This window comes from Heteronotia binoei, chromosome 1 (genome assembly GCF_032191835.1).
Source record: "Heteronotia binoei isolate CCM8104 ecotype False Entrance Well chromosome 1, APGP_CSIRO_Hbin_v1, whole genome shotgun sequence".
NCBI lineage: Eukaryota > Metazoa > Chordata > Lepidosauria > Squamata > Gekkonidae > Heteronotia > Heteronotia binoei.
The window spans coordinates 245,963,413-245,990,448 of record NC_083223.1 but is presented as its reverse complement, the minus strand read 5'-3'; the positions used below and the strand labels follow the sequence as shown (position 1 = coordinate 245,990,448).

The window sequence follows — 27,036 nt, the reverse complement described above, 5'->3', positions numbered from 1 at the left end:
TATGGCTCTCCTCCCTCTTTGGACTCCCAGGTTCTTCTTCAGAATCTTAGCGAACTAGGAACCGCCCAAATGGACCTGGGGACCCCCCGCCAGTTCAATCTCGTGAGCCATCAGGGTGGGTGGCCTGGATCCCCTCCCTCACCCCCCCCCTTCTGCCAGCCTGCCGGTCCGCCCCTTATAAGGACTGGGAAGGCAGAGCGGAGCAGCAGCAACAGCAGCAGCGCGAGCGACGCCCGAGCGGGGCGCTCCTGGGGGTGGTGCTGAAGGGACAGCTCCACCGCGGCCTCCCCTCCGTCCCTCCCCCTTCGGAGCACCAGCGGGCGCCTGCCGGCCCGCCCGCCCGCGCTCGCCTTGCCCAGCACAGCTGCCGCGGGAGCCTCAGCAGCAGCCATGAGCCAGGCAACCTCCCCGTCTTCTCCAGCCGCCGCGTCAGCAGCATCAGCCCCAGCCCCAGCCCGCGCTGCCCGCTCCTGCCGCCGCGGGGCCCCCCGGCAGCCCCGCGCCGCTCCTTGCTGCTGCCGCTGCGCCCGCGCCGCCCCACGCCCGGCGGGACCATGAAGCGGCAAAACGTGCGGACTTTGGCCCTGATCATCTGCACCTTCACCTACCTGCTGGTGGGCGCCGCCGTCTTCGACGCGCTCGAGTCCGAGGAGGAGACGGCCGAGCGCAAGAAGCTGGAGCAGAAGCAGACCGAGCTGAAGAGCAAGTACAACCTCTCCGAGGATAACTACTACGAACTCGAAGGGGTGGTCCTCCAGCTCAAGCCCCACAAAGCCGGCGTCCAGTGGAAGTTCGCCGGCTCCTTCTACTTCGCCATCACCGTCATCACCACCATAGGTAAGACTGCAGGGGCCGCCGCGCTGCGCCCACCGCCCCTGCGCCTCCGGACACGGCGCCCCCCTCTGCCTCCAACTAAGCCAGACTCTTCCCCCCTCGGGTGGGGTTGGGTTGAATGGAAGCTCCCCCCTCCCCTTCCACGCGCTTGTAGTGTGTCTTGTTAAAGCGCCGGTACCGAGGGGAGGGGACCCGGGCGAGGGGAAGGAGCGGAGTTTTGCCCCTGGCTCTGCAAAAGGCATCAGGAACCGCCGGGGCTTGCCTGCAACCGGGCTGACGTTTCCAGCCCCAGAATATGGAACTGTCCTGCCGCCTCCTTCTCAGGCGGTCGGTCCCCTGGTCTCCGCCAAACGCTGCTCCAGCGGGATGGGAGACCCTGAGGAACCACCGGGAAGGGGGGGGGGGGGGGTCTGAAGCAGGAAGGGGGAATCGGTGGGAATTGCCAATTAGGCTGGGCGCAACCCAGGAACTCCCAGCTAGTAAGGAGGGGGGCACCCAAAACTATGCATCTTCACACACGAGTGAGAAACAGACGGCGTCTTCGGATCGTTTAAGCGCCCAGTGTAGCCAAAGCGCCCCCCCCCCCTTCCCATCCCGCTTCTTCCTTTCCCTTGAAAGCGAAACTGGGGTCCCTTCACGTCTTCCAAGGGGTGCCGAGCTATTCCCTTTTGATCAGCAGTCTGATTCAAACAAACCCATCTCCAGGGAAAGTGTTGGATTTCATCTTTTCCCGGCTGGTTAGTGGATTGGTGAGGCGGGGTTGGGAGTGTGGTGGTGGGGGGGGGGAAGCGTGAAGTGAATGCTAAAGCACAGAGGGAACAATAGAGACAAAGGGCCTCTCTTACGGAAAGCAGACCCCTCCTCTTCCCTTCAGGCCCCCCTCACCTCCTGCCAGACAGCAACCGAGTTTGGTGGTTGCATTTGAAGAAGCTGAATGGGAATTGAGACTCAGTTCCAGAAGAGAGACAGTCAGTTTTGATGAATGTATCACAGAAGGCGCTATGGAATGATTAGGAAACATCCGTTTTGTGGGAGGGGGCTTCTTTTGGGGGGTGGGTGGGAGAATGACACAGCAAGGCTGCAAGTGAAGGAGGGGGAAAATTCCCCTCTATCACCTCTTGGAGATAAACCAATATGACTAATTCCTCACTCTTTAATGACCTTCATTTGGGATAAAATACAATCATGATGCTTAAAGAGTTATAAAGTAGCTGTACTTTCCACCCCATCCCCCCCCCCCTTGTTGGGGATTGTAAGGAAACAGCCAGTAAAGTGGGGGACAGAACAGATTTCTTAAACTGGAATAAAAGCTATGAACTTGTCTAGGAATCCTGTTGGCTGTGGCGGAGGGGGGGGGCATAGATGGAAGCCCTTTCAAGCAATCCAGATGTCCGGGGACCATATTCCAGTTGAGGCAGGATTAAAGAGAACCACCTCTCAAAGGCCTTGCAATTCATCCCTGGTTTGTGAGGAAAATCCTTCCATCATTTCCCCTCCCCAGTTTCCAAACACATGAATAAGAGGGGGTGGAGGTGCCTTACTATGTCTGCAATGCGTAGGATTCCAGCAAGTGTCAGTAGCAACAAATGGAAAACAGGGAGGGGTGGGGGTTCCCTCTGTGAGATAATTGAAATTGGAACCTTCTTTCTGGTCCAGTCAGTTTAAAAAGGTTCTTCTCGGTTATTATACAGACAGAGAACATCTTTTTAAATATCTCAAGCACGTGTGTGTGTGTGTGTGTGGGGGGGGAACTATCTCTTATGTCTGTCTATATTTAGATCTCAGTTCACTACACTAGTCTCTGAATGGTCTAGGAAGGTAATAATGCTTCCTATTTGATCGTCACAACAAAGCAGTTACGAGGCTCGCCATTGTTCCTAGTTTACCGATGGGAAATTGAGGCAGAAAAGGAGCAACTGAGAGACTGGCATACTGAGGAATTAATTCCATGTCACTGAACAACACTACACTTAAGTTCCATAAAGTTCATAGATTGTTACTCTCTTATCTTTCTTAGAAAGATCAGGGAAAGATTTTACCCAAGTGGTCTAAGACACTGGTCCCCAACTTTTTTGGCACCACAGACCGGTTTTGTGAAAGACAGTTTTCCCACAGTCTGGGGGTGTGGAGAGGATGGTTGCAGGATGATACAATTGTGCACTTTGTTTCTATTATTACATTGCAATATATAATGAAATAATTATACAACTTACGGCCCAGTTGCTAACAGGCCATGGACCAGCATTGGACCCCTGGTCTAAGAAACCTGGGAACAGAAAACTGTTGATTTCTTAAACCTCACTAGGGGGAATGGGAAAGAAATTATCCTGCAAAATACTGTCTCTGCCCATAAAGGCAGAAATTTCCAAACTGCATCAATCTAATCAGGATTGCTTTCCTGCATCCATAATAAAATCAATGAGGGTCAATACTATATAAATGCTGACTCCAAAATATGTGGCTTTGTTTGCTAGGCTGTATATAGTTACTTGAGAGTAAGTCCTATTGAACTCAGAGGGATCTTTTCTCCCTGTGAGAGGATCACATTGCATGTAGTGTAAACATTCAAAAACATTTTAGTCTCCTCCGTCAGCATTTCTAGTCTAAATGAGGACAGAGAGATTTCTTTGCCTAGAAATTATACATCTCTGTTTACACCATATGAAGCCAGATACAAATAGAGCATTTTTAAAAGGGCAAACAAAATGCAGTTGGGTAGCGTTGAATGTGCAGAGGAAGAGATCAGTTTAAGCTCCCAACTCTTGCTTGCAATCAGATTAATTCCTGATTTATGTCTCTGTTGCTTTATAACAAGAGTGGAATTCTGGCTAAAGACCCACAGAGGCCAGACAACCCTGAAACTGCCTGCAGTGCTTCCAAATTATTGCTCAAACCTCTTGAAAGCTCTTCTCTGCAGCTTGCCTTGTTCAGCATTTGCCCTCCCTGGATTAGGAAATCACCTTGGCTTTGGCAATTTGCAAAATCCTTTATGGGTTCACTCTTTATTCATGCTCACAGCAGGTTTGCAAAGTCAGCCATTGCTGCTCCTTTCCTACAACATATTTAACCCTATTTTTATACCGTGTCTTTTCAAAATTTGGCACAACTTCCAGTACAATTGATAAGAGTTTAAAGAAAACAAATAAAAAACAGTAAATGCAAGCGAATCAGCCACAAGAGTAACCCTGGCCCTGATGTTTACACAAGAGCTGTGGACCTTACAGAAGAGGCAGGTGGGAGCCAGTTTGGTGTAGTGGTTAAGTGTGTGGACTCTTACCTGGGAGAACCGGGTTTGATTCTCCAGTCCTCCACTTGCAGCTGCTGGAATGGCCTCGGGTCAGCCATAGCTTTCGTAGGAGTTGTGCTTGAAAGGATAGCTGCTGTAAGAGCTCTCTCAGCCCCACCCACCTCACAGGGTGTCTGTTGTGGGGGGGAGAAGATAGAGGAGATTGTAAACCATTCTGAGTCTTTGATTCAGAGAGAAGGGTGGGGTATAAATTTGCAGACTTCGTTGCTGTTTGTTTAATCATGCTATCCCAGTCTAGGCCAGGCTCTGGGCGATGTACATCAGCCTGGTCCCCTTTTAAAGGTTTCATATCCCCTCTAACCAGCCTCAAGACCAGCACTCTGAAACTCATTGGGAATGACATTCCCAGCTGTCTTCTAAAGGCTATTCTCTTTGGCATAGATATCCTTCCTTCACATGGTGTGGGCAAACAGAGGCAATAAACCTCTGAGACTAACCTGCAGATTATTAAGGGTCTCATTCCAGGAGAGCTTATATCCTAGACATGTTATTTCATAAGAAGAGCCCTGCAGGATTAGACCAGTGGTCCATCTAGTTCAGCATCCTGCCTCACAAAGTGGCCAACCAGTTCCTCTGGAGGTCCAATGGCAGAGCACAGAGGCTGAGGCCTTCCCCTGATAGTTGCCTCCTGGCTCTGGGATGCAGAGGTTTACTGCCTCTGAACATGGAGGTGCTCTTAAGCCATGATAGCTAGTAGCCACTGATAGACCTATCCTTTATAATTTATCTGCTCCTCTTTTAAAGCTATCTATGCTTGTGGGCATTGCTACATCCTCTGGTCATGAATTCTACATTTAAATCACCTGTTGAGTTTAAAAAAACCCTGCTTCCTTTGTCTGTCTTGAATCTACTGCCCATCAGCCTCACTGGGTGTTATTATTGTGATATTTGGTTAATACAGCAGAGTTCGCCCAGTCACAGAAGTGTGATATTGAATGAAGAAAATAAATCTCCCAAGAAGAATATTACAAAATAAAGATTACATTTATTAAAGTAGATTCAGTTCACATTCAGGTTGCAGTTGAAAGGAAAGAAAGAAGCCTAAACTAAAGAGCATTTCTAAAACAATCTAAAGGGCACTAATCTCAAGAGCACCTATCACAAGCTAAATCTGGCACTATGTGCTTGGAAGCATGAAGGAATTATTTTTACAGGAGAGACCTGTAGAGACATGTGACTCCAGGCAGAACCATGCAGAGAATGGAGAGTGTGGTAGAACGTGCCTGCTCTGGTTTGCAGGCCCCATTTCCAGCCTACCCTCTTGATTTTTTTCTCCCACTTGGAGGGAGCTCCCTCCCTCCCTCCACTGGCCTGATCCAACATGGCATCTCTTATGTTAACTCACTGCCACCAGCTGATCTTCTGCCAGAATTACCCACTGGGAGGGTTAGGAGGACTCCCAGCTTCCTTTCCAAGTTCCAAGGCTTTGCCTCTGTGCCTCCCACTGGCCAGTGCCTGGTCACCATGGAGACAGATTACAGCCTTACACACCCCTGGAGAAATAGCCAACTGCCTACCTTCCCTTTTTTGGAAAAAAAAATTAGTGTGTCTGAGATGGTTGGAGGTCTATGTGCTACAGAACCTGCATCAAAAATTATAAAATATTTATTAAAAAGAAAATATTTATGAGCATACTTTTGGTACAGCACCAAATTGAACAAGGGATACAAAAGAAATGGGTAAAATGCAAATTCTCTGTCCTTCTCTGTATACATGCCCTACCTTGAGGCTTGTTTCAGCTCTTGAGGTGAGAACATGGTCAATTGTTCACTTCCCAGTGGAGAGGTCTGTGTGTGGTCATGGATGCAGCACCCAAGGAAACGAGACCACCTTCTTGTGGCAAGTATTTTTTAAAATCATATCTGTTTCTTCTCTCTCTGACCCCAGTCAGGCCAGGTCAAGGAAACTTTTCCTGGCAATCTCCAGGAATCTCTTTCCTGGAGACTTTCTAGCATTCCATCCCTCCCAAACTCTGTTTCCTGCTTGGAGAAGGGGAAGAAGAAGAAATTGGATTTATATCCCGCCCTCCACTCCGAAGAGTCTCAGAGCGGCTCACAAACTCCTTTACCTTCCTCCCCCACAACAAACACCCTGTGAGGTGGGTGGGGCTGGAGAGGGCTCTCCCAGTAGCTGCCCTTTCAAGGACAACTTCTGCCAGAGCTAAGGCTGACCCCAGGCCATTCCAGCAGGTGCAAGTGGAGGAGTGGGGAATCAAACCCGGTTCTCCCAGATAAGAGCCCACACACTTAGCCACTACACCAAACTGGCTCTCCAGAAGATCTTGACCCACCCATTACCTCTCCTGCTAGATCCATTTGCAGTTAAATAAAGGTTAACTGAGGTATGTCTGAAAAGTGATTCTACAGACACTGTCCCCCCTGGCCTGTTCTCTGCCGAGAGGGGGTGGGGAACCTTGATAAAACACAAAGTGGAGGTTTGGCTCATTTCCAACCTCCCAGTAAAAAAAGTATTTCTTCTCAGAGAGAACAAAGGACACAGAGAGAGGAGGGGTCAGAGGGTAGCTCTCAGGTTAAGACAAAGGGAGGGAGACATCCTCATTCAAGGAGACAGCACTTATACAAACATAGAGTGACAGAGTGCTCCCACCCCAATGTCCAGGCATGTGGAGTTGCTCACTCCAACAGTTCTTGAGTTCTGTTATTTTGGGAGATGGAGAAGAAGTTTTCTCTCTCTCCACTCTCTCTCTCAGTTGGGATCCTGAACGATGGATCAAGTCACATTGCTGCCAGCAGCTCATGCAGATGTGCTACTGCTGCAACTGCAGAGAGGCTGCCCCTGCTGTGGCCTTACGCTGGAATAATCATGTGAGTTATACTTGAAAGACAGAGAAAGTAACTTGCTCAACCTGGCTGTGGCTATTTTGGGACTTGACCCCCGACTTCTCAGGTTCAGCTCCTGCCTTTCATCTGCTGGACCACATGGGATGATTCATTCTGTGTACCATTATTCATTTCGATGGTCAAACCTCATTGTGAAGGGTGGAGAAGAAGTGCAAAAGACGAACTGGAACTGTCCCAGTCACTTGTTTTGAAATGTGCATGGGGGGGGGGAGGAGAGTGGCCAGTATTGCAGTGTCTCTGCAAGATCCCTGTGCTGCTCACCCAGCCCACATGAACAAGAAGGAAACTCCCTGCCAAATTGACAAGTATTGGACTATAGCTAAGATACACATGTTTAGCTTCAGGACATCTGCAAATGATGACTTTATGTTTTATTCAGCCTCCTGTCTGAATAAGATTTATGCTGGTTACAATAACTTATTTGATTTCTCTGCTGCAGCAGTTCACAGCATACAGGGCACAAGTTTGTGTGGTGGCTGCACATAAGAGGGGAGAGGCCAAGGCTCAGGGGTCCAGCCTGTACATGGGACATGGGGCTCACCCACCGGCTTGCTCTGGTGCAGAACTGGGCTTTCTGCAAGTATGAGCCTTAATTCTTTAAAACTCTAGAGCATCCTCTTGGCACGCAGAAGGTCCCAGATTCAGTCCCTGGCATCTCCCGTTGAAAGGGTCAGGTGATGTTAATGACCTTGTCCTGAGGCTCTGGAGAGCCACTGCCAGTCTGAATACACAGTACCAACTTTCATGAACCAGTGGTCTGATTCAGCAGAAGACAGCTTCATGGTGATGATAGCTCAGGAGGCATGTGAGCAAGTTTGACAAAGTGTGCATGAGTGAAAAGTTCTGTGCTCGTGCAGCAGCCTGTCCTTCCTTCCTGGACTCTACTTGATTTCTCCTAATACCTCTTTACTCTCCCCTCCACTTACCTTACCTCTTTATTTGGCATCTAAACATTCCTTAAAATAAAGGAAAAGAGAACAATTTCCAACCACCTTCCCGACATTCTTGTGTTTTGGGATGACGCATGCAACCTGAGGGACCATCTAAAAATAAGAAAGTTTGCATAAATTATATTTAATGTCTACGGTACAGCGGATAAAGATTAGGAATGATTTTGTGAGTGAGAGAAGTTCATGTTCCAGCTCTGAAGAAGTGAGCAGTCATGAAAGCTCACACCTTGCCACAAATGTTGCTAGTCTTTAAGGTGCTACTGGACTCTTGCTCTTTTCTACTCTCATAGCTCTATTATGGACATTGTCCAATTCAACAGTGAAATCCTAAGAACATTTTTCTAGGAATAAGCCCCACTGAACTGAATAGGATTCTGAGCAGACTTGCTTAGGATCACACTGTAACTTTATGATCTGGAAGTAGGGTTGCCAATCTCCAGTTTGGGGCAGGCGATCCCCTGTTTTGGAGGCCCTCAATTTTGGAAAATTGATCTGGGGCTCCGGGTGCTGCTTTTGAGGTAGAGGCACTATATTTGCAGCATAGTATCCAATGCCTCTCCTCAAAACACTTCCCAAGTTTCAAAAAGATTAGACCATGAGGTCCGATTCTATGAGCCCCAAAAGAAGGTATCCCTATCCTTCACTATTTCCAAATGAAGGGGAGGCGTTTAAAAGGTGTGTGGTCCCTTTAAATGTGATGGCCAGGACTCCCTCAGAGCTCAATTGTGCTTGTCACACCCTTGCTCCTGGCTCCACTCCCAAGGTCTCCTGGCTCCACCCACAAAGTCCCCAAATATTTCTTGAATCAGACCTGGCAACCCTATCTGGAAGACTGCTTTGCATGGCCTTGTCCCAGCGTGCCATATTGATATCACCTGTTAAGGATACTCATAAAGGTCTGAACATATCACTTTTCTTACTGATATGAAAAGTGCATTAAAAACTGATAAAAACCATTCAATCTAAAAGCAAAGATATAAAACAAAATAATGCAGAAGTATCAGGATTGAAAAATGATGCATGCAAAGGGAGGAAAAAACTTGTCAAAGACAACATAATTGTCTAAAATTTGAAATTATATGGAAGAGAGGATGACAGAGGTAGGAGAACCTTTCTGGCAGCAAAAGGAGTGGTGATACATAAACACTGCAATATACTATAATACTATAGCTTAGTGCTGCAACCTGCTGAGTGGATTGTTTATACTGTGGTTCTGATTCCTTTATAAGAATGGCATCCTGAACATTTCTGTTTTGCACATTGTGTGAAAGGATTAGAAATGCGAGGGCCTTCCTGACAGCATCAGGCAGGTAGTTCCATAATGTGGGAGCCATCACAAACATATGAACACAAATACATGAAGCTGCGTTATACTGGATCAAACCCTTGGGCTAGCTAAGCCAATATTAAAAATGTAAGAGAAGCCAATGGCTTGTCCAGTCTGACACTGTGTCACACAGTGGCCAAAACCCAGGTGCCATCAGGAGGTCCACCAGTGGAGTCAGAATTCAAAAGCCCTCCCAATGTGCTCTCCAAGTACCAAGGATACAGAGCATCACTGGCCCAGACATAGTGTTCATATTTTGTGCTCTAATGGCAGCAACTCTCTAGGTTCTCTTTCAAATCACCTATGACTTGATCCTTTTACCTGGGGAAACTGGAGATTGAACCTGGGTCTTTCTGCAAGCTAAGCAGAGGGTCCACCATTGAGCTGTGCTGCCTAATGCTGAGTCAGACCATTGGTCTAGTGAGGACAAATTTGTCTGCTCTGATCTGTGGTGGCTGCCTAAGTTCTCAGGGAGAGGTACTTCATGTCACCTCTTACCTGATCCCCTTAACTGGAGAAGCTGGGGATTAAACTTTCGACCTTCTATATGGAAGCTGATGCTCTTAGTAGTGAGGCTTTCCTCAGTTCCTTCTCATCAGTATGGGAGACAGACAAGTCTGATCAATGGGGCCCAAACCCTCCTCTGAACTCTCCTTTTCCTTTCAGCCTTTGGCACAATGCCTTCATCCTCAGGATGAAAAAGAATTTCTCATTGTGCTGTTCGTATTCCAGTGGTTCACTTGGGTTCTTTAATGTTGAGGGACAAAATTGCACTGCTGAACATGATTGATTTACAGATGACATTTGACAGGAGAAAAATATCAGCGATATTAAAGCCTGAAATTCAGGGTTTAAGGATTTTTTTAAAATAATGTACTGCTCTGTGGACTGCTGATTCTATGGTTATCCTGATAACTAGCCAATTTTTTACAGAATAGTGGCAAATTAATAGGTTAGAGCTTCAGGCTGCAGGAACTGAATATGCAAATATTTGATTTGAAAAGACACTCTGCAGTTCAAACCCGTCCCCCCCTTTTTGTAATCCATAAACTTTACTGACCCTAATTTGAGATTTGAGAGTGATGTTCAAATGTTGTCCTCTGAGCCCCTTTTGTTCCAGGGCTGGGGGTCAGTAGGCCTTAAAAACAGCCAAGGGGTGAATTTGGGGAAGGTGTCTGTAGTGAGAGGGGGAATCAGTAGAATACAAATTGCAATCTACTCATTTCTATCTACTGGGAAAATGCTAACTGCTAATGATGACAGGTGTAAAAAGAGGGACATGTTGCTCAGCAGGTAAAAGGCAGTTAATTCTCATTGAAAAAAAAAATTAGGCAGGAAGCATTTGGTCTTTAACATGGGTAAACCCTAAAACAGCCTAACATTTACAGGTTCATTCAGGTCGGCAGCTGTGTTGGTCTGAAGCTGTAGAACCCTATTTAGCTTCTTCTAATGAAACCAAGCCTAATCTGGAACAACTGAATGGAAGGCAGAGCTTCTTCCTGTTTGTCCCTGTCTCCCCGCCCCCCTCTCTGTTCCCTCATCTGTGTTGAATGTTAGGGTTCAAACAAATGAGATACTTGGAGATCTGTGATCAGACCCTGCCAGCATTTTAAAAGAATACTAGAAGGACCTGTTTGGAGGTCCAGTTGGAATCAAGACGGGGTTTTACTGATTGACTTCCCCAACTGAAATCACCCCATGCTGCTATAAGTCTCCAAAGAGAAAAGGAGGGAAAAGACTGTGTGTCTTTCCTCCTCATAGGCTAAAAGCAGTACGGGGAGGATCGTTTTGAAAAGCCAAATCATGAAAGGGTGGCATGGTTAAACCCTCTCTCCCATCTTCCTATGGCTACTCTGTACACATGAAATGTCCACTTATGAGTTGCGGGGAATTCTGCCACCTCCATCTTGTCTGCTTGGATGCCGCCCTGAGCCTGCTTCAGCGGGGAGGGCAGGCTATAAATTAAAAATTATTATTATTGTTTATAAACTCCGACCAAAGGGGGAACCTTATCAAAAAGACACTTTGTTAACTACCATGGGCATTGATGATGTTCAACCCCAGTGGGAAGTTTCCTTGTGCTAGATTCATTGCACTGAGTAGCAGCTGTGTACATGAGCACATGAAGCTGCCTAAGACAGCTTGGCCTATCAAGCTCAGCATTGTCCACCCTGACTGGCAGAGGCTTTTCAGGGTCTCCAGTAGATGCTTTTCACACCATCTAAGACCTGAGCCCTTTTAGCTTGTGACGCTGGGGGTTGAGCCTGGGACCTTCTGCAGCAATGCAGGTGCTCTATCAGCCATGGCCCTGAGCTAAGAGTGTGCAAGAAGTCAGAAACAAGGAGATCTTTTAATTTAAGCAACCCAGTGCTTAAGCATCCACAGTGCTGTGTGCTACTGACTCAGTTTGGTGTAGTGGTTAAGAGCAGTGGACTCTAATTTAGAGAAGTGAATTTGATTCCCAAGTTCTTCTTCACATGAAGCCTGCTGGGTGACCTTGGGCCAGTCTGAGAGTTCCCTGAGAACTCTTTCAGCCCCACCTGTCTCACAAGGTATCTGTTGAGGGGAGAGGAAAGGAAGGAGATCATAAGCTGCGTTGCTTGTCCTTCCAAAGTTCACAGTCCCAGAGTGTGCCGGTTCACAAATTGGTCAAGTCAGCTTAATCCAGGGAAGCGGAAGGAGGCTGGATTTGAAACAAAATGTGAAGAGAGATTACGTGGGATTATGGAGAGGGGAGGGAGAAGTGGAAGAGGAGCTGGCTGTGGGCAGTCAAGCAGCTGTGAGAAAGGGCTGGGGAGTCAAGCTCAGAGCTTCATCCTTAAGAAAAAAGAATGAGGCACTGGTGGAGGGGAAGGCACAAGCCAGGAACTGATGCCTACAGGAGCAGTTGCATAATTCCTACTTCAGCTCTGTGGACAAAAAACAATAACTGGATTTCCATAGCAAAAATAGCAACGGGCAACATTTGCAGTTGCGAATGATGCACCAGGATGTGACAAATAGGATCTGAGCTCTATTTTCATATTCATTTGAGGAAATCCAGCAATTTAAATGCACCATTGCTACTATAATGGAAGGCCCTCCAAGAGTGATTTGTCATTTTGACTCAGATGTGCCAGTCAGAAAAGCAACATTTGAGCTGTTGTCTCTGAGCTGGAAAGTTTCCCTTAAACCCTACGTGTGCTGAAGTTAGCAGGGTTGTTACCATGGAAAGATTCACACAGGCACATCCATCACTTGTTTGGGTGAATTTGATCTCCTGTTGATGATCAATGGCTGTTTAAATGGAGTCCAGTGAAAAGGCAAAGTGAAATGGAATTCTGCCTAGCGACTGCCCGTGGTGCTGGGTGGGAGGCTCCACACATGCTTCGGATTCTAAAAGCCCTCAATTCAGTCCCTGGCATCTCCAGTATTAAGGATCTCAGATAACAGGTGTTGGGAAAGGCCCTTTTTTTTGTCCCCAGAGAACAGCTGCCAGCCTGAGTAAGCCTGGTCAAGTGATAGAGGAGGGAAGTCCCTTGTGAATCTTCTCTGGAGAAATCTCCTCTTATGTGTCAGGGCCAGACTCAGCAAAAGACATTGCATTTGCCTACCTGCCCACCAGTTATTTTGTGCAATCCTTTGAAGAAGGTCAGAATTGTCTCCCAGCATCCTCAGCTAAGTTTGCAAGGGATCTTTAAAGGGAGTCCCAATAACTCGGTGGTACAGAAGATGTTTTGCATATGCCAGATTGGATCCCTTCCATCCCCAGTTAAAAGGGACCCAGGATTGCGAGTTCCATATAGCGGAGTTATTCTCTTCTGCATCCACAACAGGCTTAGAAGGTTGTAAACCTGCATTGGGTGGCACTGTAGGCCTCTTTAGTAGGCTGTATTGGGCTTAGTGGGAATGAGTGGTCAAGGAAGGGCAGATTCGTATAATCTCGGACATCACGTCTCAGCTTGGGTACCTCCTAAAACAGTTAAATCCCAAGGACTTGGTGGGTGCAGCTACTTGGGTATTCCATGCAATGTCTCTGAAGAGCAAACAGCCTGTAACCCACAGAGCTGCCCCTCCGCGTGCATGACACAGAATGTTCACTATCTCAGGCATCCCTGCTCCGGCCTTGACTGCTCTTCTGCTTGCTCAAAATTGTCCTTGGCTTTGCTCACAGGGTCACGCTTATCTCCAAAACCATTTCCTGATCTCATTCTTTGATGGCACAGGAAATCTCCCATTAGATGATGAACTTCTAGCAAAGTGTCAGCATCTGTTGTCTGAGGCACAGAGGCAGACGAGCAGGTCTAACAGTCCAAGGGACTTGGCGTCCATCAGAGTTGTCAAAATAAGTCGCCCCACAGATCTTCTGATTGCTTCACTCACTGTGCCCTCGGCTGAGAAACACCAATCATGCACAGCATCCTTTGGCTTGTTAATGATTACCATTTCTTTGTTGCTTTACAGGCCCACCTGCAGCGCACATTTAGACTAGTTACAAAATGGCTCCATTGACACTGGTTTTCCTAAAAAATGAAGCTTTCAAATGTGCTAAGAATTCATTACTGGAGATTCAGTTTCCTCAGGTTCCTGTCTGGGAACCCTGGCAATTAAATAAGAGCACAGTTAGTTTAGATTTGTGGCATAGGTTTATCCAATGTTCCACAGTCCCTGTAATTCACTTTCACAACTGTTCTGCAAGGTAGGCCACCTCTCTGTATAAATGGGGACTAAGAAAGTAACTTGCTCAAAAATACCCAGTGGCAGAGGTAGGACTTGGAAGTCATAATTTTCCCTTATACTTCTCTCTCCCCCGCATCTTTCTTCCATGTGCATTTTTTTGCCAGCCAACTGGTAGTTTCTTCCCTATTCCTTCTGAGTCTGGCTGCCTTAAAGGATCCTGTCCTGAATGCCCTTAGTTATTCCCATTACCTGAAGCCTGGATTCTTCTTCCCTTCTAGGGATATGCCTTAACCCCTCTCCCCACCCCCACAAACAAACACCACAAATCCCATTCTTTTATTATAAGTCTGAACAGGGCAATGAGAAGGGAAGAGAGTGAATCACAAGAAGATGGAAGTGACAGGGATACTGTCCCACCAGCAAAGAGAGACAGATCTTGCTACCAAAGAGAACTGTGCCAGTAGATTTCTGAGAATTGTGATTCCATTGTTTTCCAGGACTTTTTTGTAGCAGGAACTCCTTTGCATATTAGGCCACACCCTCTGATGTAGCCAATCCTCCTGGAGCTTACAGTAGGCCCTGTACTAGGAGTACAGTAGGCCCTGTGAGCTCTTGGAGGATTGGCTACATAAGAAGGGTGTGGCTTAATATGCAAAGGAGTTCCTGCTACAAAAAAGCCCTGGTTTTAGCTTTTGGGACTGTACATAAGCAGCAGCAGTGTCAACATTTCTATTTGCCCTTACCAAGTACTTTCTTATTGAGAGAGTCTATATGGTCTCAGTAACTTATTGTTATAGTGATATAAATCGAATGAAATAAAATAAATAGTTCCTACAGGGCGGCTGTGGTATGTGTCAAAGTATGCCTGTCCTGGGGCTCCTGAATGTGCCAGTGCTTGGAGTACCAAAGACCTCTCAGCACCTGCATTCCAGAACCCAACAACAACAACAACAAAATTTTATTTGTATCCCGCCCTCCCCGCCGGGGCAGGCTCAGGGCGGCTAACAGCAATTCAAACATTAATTATACAGAAATAAATAAAATTACATTTAAACAGTTTAGTTAAAATTCAAATTAAGTTTTAAAAATTAGTTAATAAAAGTGCTAGTGCTATATTTGCTTTTATGATGGCAGTTTTTCTTAACAGTTTCGTTCTTCTTCAGCGAAAGCCAATCGGAAGAGGATGGTCTTGCAGGCCCTGTGGAACTGTTCAAGGTCCCGCAGGGCCCGCATTTCCTCTGGAAGTTGATTCCATAGGCTCGGAGCTATAGAGGAGAAGGCCCGGTTACGGGTGCTTTGCAACTTCACCTCTCTCGGTCCGGGAATAGTCAACAAGTTTTTCCCGGCTGACCTCAGTGCTCTCTGTGGTTCATATGGGGAGAGACGGTCCCTAAGGTAGACAGGTCCTCGACCATATAGGGCTTTAAAGGTAATAACCAGCACTTTGTAACGAACCCGGTATACAACTGGCAGCCAGTGCAGCTCACGCAGCCCAGGCTGTATGTGCTCCCACTTGGGAAGCCCCAACAGCAATCTAGCCGCCGCATTCTGCACCAGCTGCAGCTTCCGGGTTCGGTACAAAGGCAGCCGCATGTAGAGGGCATTACAGTAATCCAGTCTCGAGGTGACCGTTGCATGAATCACCGTTGCCAGATCTTGGCGCTCTAGGAAGGGAGCCAACTGCTTTGCCCGTCTTAGATGGAAAAAGGCTGACTTGGCAGTGGCTGCAATCTGGGCCTCCATTGATAGTGAAGGCTCCAGTAAGACTCCCAGACTCCTGACCTGGCGCGCCGCTTTCAGCGGTGCCCCATCGAAGAATGGGAGAGGTATTTCCCCTCCCCGAGCGCCCCGACCTAGACAAAGGACTTCTGTCTTCGCTGGATTCAATTTCAGCCCACTCCTCCTCAACCAAGTTGCCTTGTCCTGCAGGGCACGGTCTAAATTCTCTGGGACGCAGTCAGGTCAGCCGTCCATTAGCAGATAGAGTTGGGTGTCATCTGCGTATTGATGGCACCCAAGTCCATGTCTCCTAGCAATCTGGGCAAGGGGGCGCATATAGATATTAAATAACATTGGTGAGAGAACTGCCCCCTGAGGGACTCCACAATCCAGTGTGTGCCTCTGGGACCGCTCGCTCCCAATTGCCACCCTTTGTCCCCGATCCTCGAGGAAGGAGGAAAGCCATTGTAAGGCAGACCCCCTCACCCCTACATCGGCGAGGCGGCAGGTCAGTAGCCGATGGTCGACCGTGTTGAACGCAGCCGACAGGTCCAGCAACATCAGCACCGCCACACCACCCCGATCCAGATGCCGTTGGAGATCATCTACCAGGGCGACCAATACTGTCTCCGTCCCATGACCCGGGCGAAAGCCGGACTGGCAAGGGTCTAGGACGGAAACGTCATCCAGGAAGTTCTGAAACTGCAACGCCACTGCCCTCTCTATAATTTTACCTAAAAATGGTAAATTGGAGACCGGTCGGTAATTTGCCAATTCGGCCGGGTCTGCTGTACTTTTTTTCAAGAGGGGGCGGACCATAGCCTCTTTTAGGGATGATGGAAAACGCCCCTCCGAGAGGGATCTATTTATGATGTCCCGTAAAGGACATTCAAGCTCCCTCTGGCAAGATTTAATTAGCCAGGAAGGGCATGGGTCTAAATCGCAAGTTGTAGGGCGCGCAGATGAGAGAATTCCATCAACTTCCTCCAGGTTGAGTGGGTCGAAGTGATCCAGAGTTAAACCAGAAGACAGGCACGGGGCCTCAAGCTCATGTACTGTATCCAAAGTGATGGGCAGGTCCTGGCGGAGCGACGTGATTTTGTCTGCAAAGAATTTCGCAAAAGCCTCACAGCCTATTTCTAATTCTCTAACGTTTGGTCTGCCCTGGGGCAGTGTAGTTAAATGTCCAATTATTTTAAACAATTGTGCCGGGTGCGAATTTGCAGACGCAATCTTGGCCGCAAAGTACTTTTTCTTCGCGGCCTTGACTGCCATCTCATAAGACCTCATAAACGTTCTATAGGATGTTCTCGCCGCTTCGTCACGAGTGCACCGCCATTGCCTCTCTAGTCGTCGGAGTCCTTGTTTCAATCGGCGTAGCTCCAAGGTATACCAGGGAGCCAGCCTTGAGCGAGGATGCAGAGGACGTCGGGGTGCGATCTCGTTGATTGCCCTGGATAGCCGATCTTGCCAGGCCTCAACCAGGGCATCAAGGGAATTGCCAGGGGGCCAAGGATCCTGAAGAGCCATTTGGAACCATTCCGGGTCCATCAGGCTCCGCGGGCGAGCCAAAATAGGCTCTCTGCCCTTACAGGGTTGTGGTAGTGTCTCCATACGAGCCTTGAGGGCAAAGTGATCTGTCCATGGTATCGCCTCTGTTGCAATTTCGTTCACTTGAATCCCGGTCGCAAAGATCAGATCTAGAGTGTGCCCCGCCTGATGCGTGGGGGTCGTGACAAATTGAGTGAGTCCCAGTGTCGCCATGGAAGACACTAGGTCCATCGCCTGAGTGGAAGCTGCGTCATCGGCATGGACATTGAAGTCCCCCAGGACCAAAAGCCCTGGGTACTCCAACGCCCAGCCGGACACAGCTTCCATCAGGGATGGTAAGGCGCTGGCCGGTGCGTTAGGCGGACGGTACACCAGCCAGATCGCCAACCTCTCTCCGACATCCCACGCAAGGCCAATGCACTCAATACCATCGATCTTTGGGGCCGGGAGAGCCCGGAAGGAGTAACCCTCCCGTATGAGTACCGCCCCCCGCCCCCCCCGCCCGCTAATCCACGACTGGTGAAAGACCGAGTAACCCACCACCCTGGAACACTTGCCAAATGCATGCCCTGTCCTCCCTCTGACACATCACCTTCACCTGCCTTTCTTCGATTTTAAATGCTTCCCTGCATCTGTTTTCTGGGAATGCCTCCTGGCACCCAGGGCACAAAGAAGAATTTTAATTACTTTAAAAAGAAAGACCTTTTGTCCTCACTTCCTAAAACTTGGCACAGAGGGTCCTTGAAAATTTCATCCCAGTGGCTCTGGGGGGAAAATTAGATGAAGAAATGTTCTTCCTTTAATTGGGAACAATATGAAGTCCATTTCTCCTAACTGCTTGAAGTTTGTTAGGCAGGATCCCATGGGTGAGGTATACACAGTCCCTGAAATCTGCACCCTAATTGGATAGAAAACAAAGCTACCTCTCAAAATGCATCTCCCATTGAAACCTATGGAAATGAAATGACAGATGACAGATAGGAAACAAGCCTTTGCAACCGCAAAGTGGAGAAAGCAGCAAATACATTTTTACCTGGTTTTGCCTAGGTTTTTTTTTTTTAAGTTTTAACAAGGGTGCCTTGATGGGCTAGGAATGCTCCTCCGTTATTAGAAGCAAACTGGCATGCAGAAATGAACTAGGCAATGTTGTTCTTGGCATGACAAAAACGCAGGGCAGGGAAAAGCTTCACCTAGTGAATTACTGTTTGTTGGGCTGCTGGTAAAGACACAGGAACCAGATGGACCAGGCTAGCCTGATTTGGTCAGTTTCTAGAAGCTAAGCAGGGTTGGCCCTGGCCAGTATTTGGATGGGAGACCACCAAAAATGTCCAGGATCACTATACAGAGGCAGGCAATGACAAACCTCCTCTGAACATCTCTTGCCTTGAAAACCCCACGGAGTTGCCATAAGTTGGCTGTAACCTGATGGAACTTCCCACCCCCAAAGATGCAAGAGCAGAGCCAGTAGAAAACCTGAAAAGTTGGAAACCTTGGGTAGGGTTGCCAGGTCCCCCTCAGTCATTGGTGGGGGGAGGCAGGGTAGGGCTGCCAGCACCAGGTTGGGAAACTCTTGGAGAGTTGGGAGTGGAGCCTGGGGAGGACAGGGACTTCAGTGGGGTGCAGTGCCATCCTCCAATGGATCCATTTTCTCCAAGGAAACTGATCTCTGTCATCTGGAGATGAGTTATAATTCCAGTAGATGCCCAGACCCCATCTGGAGGCTGGCATCCCTAACACTGGCAAAAAGAATGGGCATAGATGCAAGTTCCCCCTTCGCTCCCCCGGCAGGTGTTTCTATTTCTTTGAGGACATCCTGCACACTTTCTAGTATTCATGTTTGTGTGAATAAAACACCCCAGTTTGCAGGAAATGAATCTTTCATGTTCTGCTGATATCTTCTTCCCTCCTTTGTGTCTTAGTGTTCTCTTGCCCCCAGTACTCTACAGCCTTCCATTGACAGTTCCTCCATTTCTGTCACTTCACTGATTTAAGAAACATTCTGAATTGTATGATAACTCAAGTATCAGGAACAGATCAAGAAAGCAGGTGCTTGAGTGAGCAAGATGATGCCTGAGAGAGGGTGGTACGCCTGCCGAGATTCTGCCAAAAAGAGGGAATGTGGAATTAGGTATGGCATTCAGCTTCCTGGAAATCTCTGCTTTCCATTAAAACCTCCCAAGTTTCTATCCCTTACGGCTGCCAAGAAATTAGTGAAAAGTATGTGAGCATTGCTGGAGGAGAAAAGTGGCTGGGGTTGGGACTTCAGCTCCTGACCACTGTGCATGGGGAACAGAAGCAAAATAAACAGAAGCAAAATAAATATAATTATTTTTTTTGCCACTGTGTGACACAGAGTGTTGGACTGGATGGGCCATTGGCCTGATCTAACATGGCTTCTCTTATGTTCTTAATCATGCAAATACAAGAAATCGCAGAAATAGACTCACAGTACAATCCTATGCAGAGTTACTCCATTCTAAGCCTGAAATTCATGGGGTGCAGAGTGAGGTAACTGCATAGGGTAATCATGCAAATACAAGAAATCATAGAAATAAACTCAGTTCCATTCTCTGCAGAGTTATTCTGGTCTCAGTTTACAGAAATACATAGCTTTAAACTGGAATAACTCTGTGGAGGATTGCCCTATCAGTCTTCCTAACTTACATAGGCCATATAATTCACTTTTTCTTGATACAGTGTCTGGATTTTTTTAGTCAAATAATTCTTTCCCCCCCTCATAATCCTGAAAATATGCAACACTGCATCACCTCATTGTCAAAGTCCATAATCTCTTTCTTTGTTAGTCTGGCAAATACTGCAGCATTCTTACCTGACTGATTGCTGTTGCCCAACTTGTATGTGTGCTTTTCTTTGCCAGAATATGTTCTCTGCGCAAGACTCCCCATTTCTCGGGAGGTCCTGCTGGACACATCGGCCTTTATCAAAGATACCAAGATGCTGGTGCCATAGATATCTGGAGGTGTGCTGATTTCTCTATAACACTGTTTCCCATTTTCAGGGTCGGGACCCGGTACTGGGCCATGGAAGCCTCACTACCGGCTCACAAGAAAAGCCAAAGCTAGCCCCGCCCCCAGCAAAGCATGGCCTCTGCTCTGCTTCCTTCCTTCCACCATCTCTCTGTTGTGCAGAGAAAAGCTAGTCTTGACGATTGACACAGGCTGCAAAGCCTGAGCTCCATTTGGCTTCCTTCCTTCTCTTGTCTCTGTATTGTGCAGAGAAAAGCTAGCCTTGAAGACTGACACAGGCTGCAAAGCCTGAGCTTTGTTTGTCTTCCTTCCTTCTTTTTGTCTCTGTGTTGTGCAGAGAGGAGCTGGGCTGCCTCTCCTTCCTTCTCCTCCTCTCCCAGTGTTTAAGAGAAAAACTGGCATCCACTGGCACTTTAGAGCCATGAAGTGTTCTTCAAGGTATGAACTTTCATGTGCCTTGCAGTATGTTCTTTTGGGGAGATTTCCTGGGAGGCCTGGGTGGCAAAGAAGGGGTGGGTTTTTTTCCAGGGAGGGGCGGGGAGTGGGCATTCCAGTAGCTTTTTTTTTTTTTTTTTACCAAACGACCCCTGGGCAGAAATGTTGTTGGCTGGAGTAATCTGATGGTGAGTAAGGCTTTTTTTCTTTTTGTCCCCCCTTCTTTCTTTTTACATCTGCAAGGGATGCTCTGTCTGTATTCTTGGTGCTGGGGGTGGGGGGAAGCAACAGTAGGAGGACTTCTAGTGCCCTGGCGCACTGGTGGACATTCTGGTGCTTTTTGGGCATTGTATGAGAGAATTTTGGACTGGATGGTCCACTGGTCTGATCCAACATGGCTTTTCTTATGTTCTTCCTTTCCATGTCTTTCCTTTCCTTTCTTTTCCTTTCCTTTCCTTCCATTTCATTCTTTTCCTTTCTTTCTTTCCTTCCTTCCATTTTTACTGGATAAAACTTTTCTGTTCATCATAATGTTGTTGCAGACATAGGATCTCTGCCAATGAAAAATTGGCACCCCCAGTTGTAGCCAGCTGGTCTTTCTATGAGATTTCTGTGTGAGTGAGTGAGAATTAGAGGTGTGGGGCAGAAAGAGATTATTGAAGATTACTGCTGTATATATCAACAGCACTGGAAGTGATGGTACTATGAACTCTGCACCATTTTACTGGTCTTGCTTTTAACAGCTGTCTAACACCAAAATTAAACTCCTCTTGTAGATATTAAAAAGGATGAAAGAAGTTCACTGGCTAAATATCTGCACAACAGGTTGCTTTTAAAGGCATGGAAAACACAGCAGTAAAAAGCTGCAAGCCCCTCATAAATATCCTTTTTGGAATAACTGCAGAAAAGCTTGTATGAACTTTATATAACTTGAAATTAATTCATTAATTGCAGTACAATTCTCTGCTACCTTTCACAGCAATTTCCCAGTGTTTCAGTCAAGGAAAAGTATGAAAAATAGCTGTCAAAAGATTTTCTTGAAACCAAGCAAGCTTGGTTGTAGCTTGAGGCAGGGTTCCAGTAGTAGCAGCTGAAGGAAGGGCCTACTAAGTGTGTCAGCATATTTTGAGGTACAGCAGCTGCCAGGGCCCAGTGTGGGTGATACACAGCACTAGCATTCCTGATGGCAATGGCAACAGCACTTCCAACTGCATACACTGGCCAGTGCTGTTGAGGAAGGGGTGTATAGGAAAGAACACACAAACAGAGAGGTGCATGCAGGTGTGAGGCTGGAAAGAGAGGTCCCTGGGAATGTATGAAAAAGTTGCAGACCATGCACTTTCCACCCCCATTTGGGCTCAGCATGAGTTTCAGAGAGATTTTTCTGAAAACGAAGTTACTTCAGAAGAAGAGGCGGGTTTGGGGGAGTGCCTTGGAAGGGACATCACAGGAAAATGTGGAGTTTTGGTTTTGGTGGAGTTTTGGTTCAGTGTGCTCTGGAAGTGATATCACTTGGCCCTTGACCTGGAAGTGACACCACAGGAAATGACATAATTCCTGTCTCCTGACTCCACCCCCAAAGTCTCCTGGCTCCACCCCTGGATTTTAGTGGGCCACAGAGGAGAAGTGTAAAAACAACTGGGCCACGGGAAAGAAAAGTTTGGGAAACCCTGCTCTAGAAAGCTTGATGGGGAGAAGTTGCAAGAGAAAAGAAATAAGTGCAGTGAAAGCATGGATCCATTTGGAAAATCTGTGCATAAACTGTAGCCAAGAACAGCAGGGGGAAGGTTTCAAGAGGGAACTGGATAAACACACAGAACAGAGGTCCTTCAGTGGCTAGAAGCCAGAAGGTATACTGGGAACTCTGTGTCTGGGGCAGTGATGCTCTGTATTCTTGGTGCTTGAGAAGTAGTAGATTTTTGTACCTCCTTTTTTCTACTCTAAAGAGTCTTCTGATTTTGTACCTGGGACTAGTGCCCTGCAAAACCCAAGATCTAGATTGCAAATGTTAATGTGCATGTGTCAAACAAACAAAATCCACATGCAAAAAGGGCTTGTGGAAACATGATCTTGTAATCCTCATGGTGGAGATAGGACAGGCTAGTGTCTCTTGTGATCCACTTTCCTCTCCATTCTGAGAAGACTTAGGAAAATTCCAGGATGTGGGAAGGATCCTGCAGCAGACAGAGATAAAGGCACTTTTCTTTTACTAGTGAAGATTCAACACTTTAGCCCCCCCTCCCCCCACACAACTACTATGCTACTGAAATGGCAGAATACAATAAGCCACAAAAAGGCAATAAGGCACAGAATGGAAACCACAGAAAGTCAGTGAACAGGTAGGAGCTTCTTGCCATGGTAGGTTTTTCTGCTTCCTTCTCTAGCTGGATTTCAGGTGGGAGCCAGTGATGGTCTGACCAAATGCCAGTGTCAAATGAACACCCCAGCTGCTGTTAGAGTTGCCAGCCTCCAGGTGGGGCCTGGAGATCTCCTGCTTTTACAACTGATTTCCGGCTGGCAGAAAACAGTTCCCCTGGAGAAAATGGCTGCTGTGGAGGGTGGACTCTATGGCATTGTACCATGCTGAGGGCCCTTCCCTCCCCAAACCCTGCCATCTCCTAGATCCACTTCCAAAGTCTCCAGGTATTTTCCAACACAGATCTGGCAAGATTAGCTGCTGTAAACATTACAAACCAATGTGTCTCAGTACTCGGAACTGTGAGCAAGGATTGTGAGCATTCACTTGCTGAGGAGGTGTTTGCTTGTGGCTTGGAAGTGGTGGGGAAATAGAGCTGATTTACAAGGGGGACAAATTTAGAAAAGTTTAAGAATCACTGTGCTAAGTGCAGTACAGTCCATCAGCCACATATTTGCAATCCTTGGTTTTGCAGGCCCTTGCAAGCCACAAAAATGGGGGTACAATACAACATAGAGTATATTTGGGGAATGCCATATTAGTGCATTTGCAATGTCAGCATTGCTACCTTAAAGGGAGACCTATGTGAGAGCCAGTTTGGTGTACTAGTTAAGTGTGCGGACTCTTATCTGGGAGAACCGGGTTTGATTCCCCACTTCTCCACTTGCACCTGCTGGAATGGTCTTGGGTTAGCCATAGCTCTGGCAGAGGTTGTCCTTGAAAGGGCAGCTGCTGTGAGAGTCCTCTCAGCCCCACCCACCTCACAGGGTGTCTGTTGTTGGGGAGGAAGATAAAGGAGATTGTGAGCCACTCTGAGACTCTGAAATTCAGAGTGGAGGACGGGATATAAATCCAATTTCTTCTTCTTCAGTGTCAGGATATACACATAGAAGCACCTCATATATGTAAGTCCCAGACAACAATTCCAGGGGGATTTTTTTAGCTTTTGTGTACTGAGACACAGCAAGGCTCAATATTTCTCCAGAGAAAAAGGGGAGGGAAACAGATACATAACCAGATGATAGCTTTCAGAATACAAAGCATCCGAGAAAAGAATGCGTAGCTTTCACATCAAAATCCGTTCTAAACAACTGCGGTTTTAGGCAATGCAAAGATAAAACTTGGTAGCAATTTACTTATGGCAATCCAAAAATAAACAAGAATCCTCCTGGTGTCCAAATCAAACTGAGTTACCCCTAAATATGTTCCTCTTCCTATGTAGATCATTCAAGGACACACCACCTGGGTATGGGAGACAGTTTGGGTGTTTGAAAAGTTGGTAACTTCTGGGGTGGTAAATCAGGAGTGGGATGACATGCCCAATGGAGTGAATTAAAATGATGTCATAATCAGGGGCAACCAGTGAAGTTGGGGGGGAGGGGCATAGATTCAGGATGGACAAAAAGAGATGCTTCTTTATTCAACAAGTAATCACACTGTGGAATTCACTGCCAGTGGATGTAGTGATGGCCAGGAGTACAGATGGCTTTAAAATGGGATTAGACAGATTTACGGAAGAGAGGTCAAACTGCATGTTCAGAGGCAGTAAGGCTCTGAACACCAGTGTTAGGGGCCAACATCAGAGGAAGGCTTCCTGGACTAGACAGACCACAGGTCTGATCCAGCAGGGCACTTCTGTTCTTATGCAGCGGTAGTTTGTTGGTTGTATAGCTCTGCATTTTTTGCAAGAAAACATATGATGATGTTCATATGTTTTATTAGAACTTTATTTATTTATTTGAACAACCCACTCACTGTATTATCTATAGTACAATTTGTAGGGTTAATGCATTTGGTAGTCTATATACGTTGGCAGAATTATTATCTTGTCTACCTTTATAGCTAATCTCATCAAAACTTTTAGATGTAATTCATAGACACAGTCATATTAATAGTCAACTTATCTAACTGAATTCTATGTAAGATACGTAGACTGACTTGTTTACCAAGAAATAGACAGGGAGATAGAGAGATGAATAAATAAACATTGTCTCATTAGGTACTTCCCATCCAGACCATTCATGGGATAGTGGGCAAAATACAAATTCAGCAATCAGCTGACACAGGAACATGATCTGACTTGGGACGGGCTGTGGCTCAGTGGTAGAGCATCTGCTCAGCATGCAGAAGGTCCCAGGTTCAATCTCTGGTATCCCCAGCTAGTCAGATCATGTGGTAGATGACGTGAAAGAGCTCTGCCTGAGACCCTGGAGAGCCACCGCTAGTCTGAGTGGACAATTCTGACCTTGATGGACCAAAGTCCTGATTCAGTATAAGGCAGCTTCTTGTGTCCCAAAGGGCATAGATTCTGCAGACAGTGGGATACACGGCCTAATCAGTCTGAAGCCCTTGAGGATACAGCTCAACAACAATATTTCCTCACTCCTGACCTGGCGCAGGACAGCTCTGTCTGTTAGCAATGAGGGCAGCTACAGCATAGCCCCTGGGCACAGAGAAGGAGGGCTGGCCTTTGAAACACATCGCTCACAAGGGAAAAAATCCACCAGGAATGATAGAGCAGCCAAGGCCCTGTGAGGAACTGGGATGATGAGAAATAATGAGGCCCTGGTTTGTGTGTGTGTACATGATGCTGGGATTCATTTGGCGCTGAGGCAGTGCAAGGACACATCCTCAAATGTATCACCTGACAACAGGTGATATAATTTGTAACATATCCCAATGGAGGTCCTGAGCCACCATAAGCAGCAGACATACAAAGAAATAATGAGCAAACACCCCCCCCCCCATTTTTTTCCTGCTGCCTGATTGGGAATGGGTGAGCTTTATGCCGACAAACCACCATGAGGGAATGAAAGCCAGAACTGATACCGTGCTTGTTCTTTGGGTGCCTGTGCAGGGTTTTTAATGACAGGCCTGTCGGCTGAAGAACATCTCAGATCTTGAGGTCTGAAGGGTGATGGTTGAGAGTTTGTCCTGGTAATAGTGCTAGCAGACTGGTTTGAAGAATGTCAGAAACTTTTTCTGAGTTGTACTACAGAGATCCCAAAAAGAAGCAGATCAGTGCAAAGCCTACTCTCTGAATCTCATGGTTTCTCTTTTGTCAGAACCAAGTTCCTTCCTTCCTTAATTCCTTCCTTCCTTCCTTCCTTCCTTCCTTCCTTCCTTCCTTCCTTCCTTCCTTCCTTCCTTCCTTCCTTCCTTCCTTCCTTCCTTCCTTCCTCCTCCCCTCCCCTCCCCTCTCTTCCCTCTCTCCCTTCTTAAAAATGTGTACCTAGCCTTTCCACCTTTGCATTTTTACCAATGCAGTCTGCAGAGCTATACTTTTGATACTGTTGGCTGACGATTTCAACTTAAAAAGGGGTTTTGATCATATGAACAGAGACCTTTGTGACTGGCAAAGGTTCTCTGTGTATAGAATTTTGATGTTACCTCTTCCTCCCCCCCCCCCGCCCGCCTTTTTGCCATCAAGTCACAACTGACTTATGGTGACCCCATGGGGTTTTCAAGGCAAGAGATCTTCAGAGGTGGTTTGGTGTTGCCTGCCTCTGCATCGTAACCCTGGTATTCCTTGGTGCTGTCCCATGATCTAAGGCTGACACTGCTTAGCTTCTGAGATCTGATGAGATCAGGCTAGCCTGGGCTATTCAGATCAGGCCTATTATCTGCTTCGGGATGCCCAGTCCTTTTTTTAAAAAAAAACCCTCTGGAGATAGAACCTGCAGCATACAAAGCAGATGCTATAGCACTGAGCTACAGCCCAATATCAACTCTAGTTTGAACCAGAGCTATTATTTATTTTAAAATGTATGCCTCACTGTGATAACTTCAAGGGTAAAAAATATAGAGAAATAATAACAATCCTTAACTGATATCAGTAGCCCAGAAATCAATGGTAGTGTAGTTCCACTTAAAATGGCACTCTTAACTTCTGACAGGCTTCTCCAGGAATTCATCAGGCCCCTTTGGGAAGCCTTCTGAGCCAGCAGCCAACAGCAGCGCCTTCCATAAGTCAATAATATGTTGCGTGAC

The 27,036-nt window shown here is 47.0% G+C and overlaps 1 protein-coding gene across 1 annotated transcript in view; it reads left to right on the top strand.

Moving 5' to 3' along the window:
• The first annotated feature begins 496 nt into the window (after positions 1–496).
• KCNK3 (potassium two pore domain channel subfamily K member 3) overlaps positions 497–27,036 on the top strand; it is a 113,437-nt gene continuing 86,897 nt past the window's right edge. Inside the window, exon 1 of the mRNA XM_060250600.1 lies at positions 497–837. Within this exon, the coding sequence (XP_060106583.1) occupies positions 555–837 (283 nt within the window). The 5' untranslated portion in view covers positions 497–554. The remainder of the gene's footprint in view (positions 838–27,036) is intronic.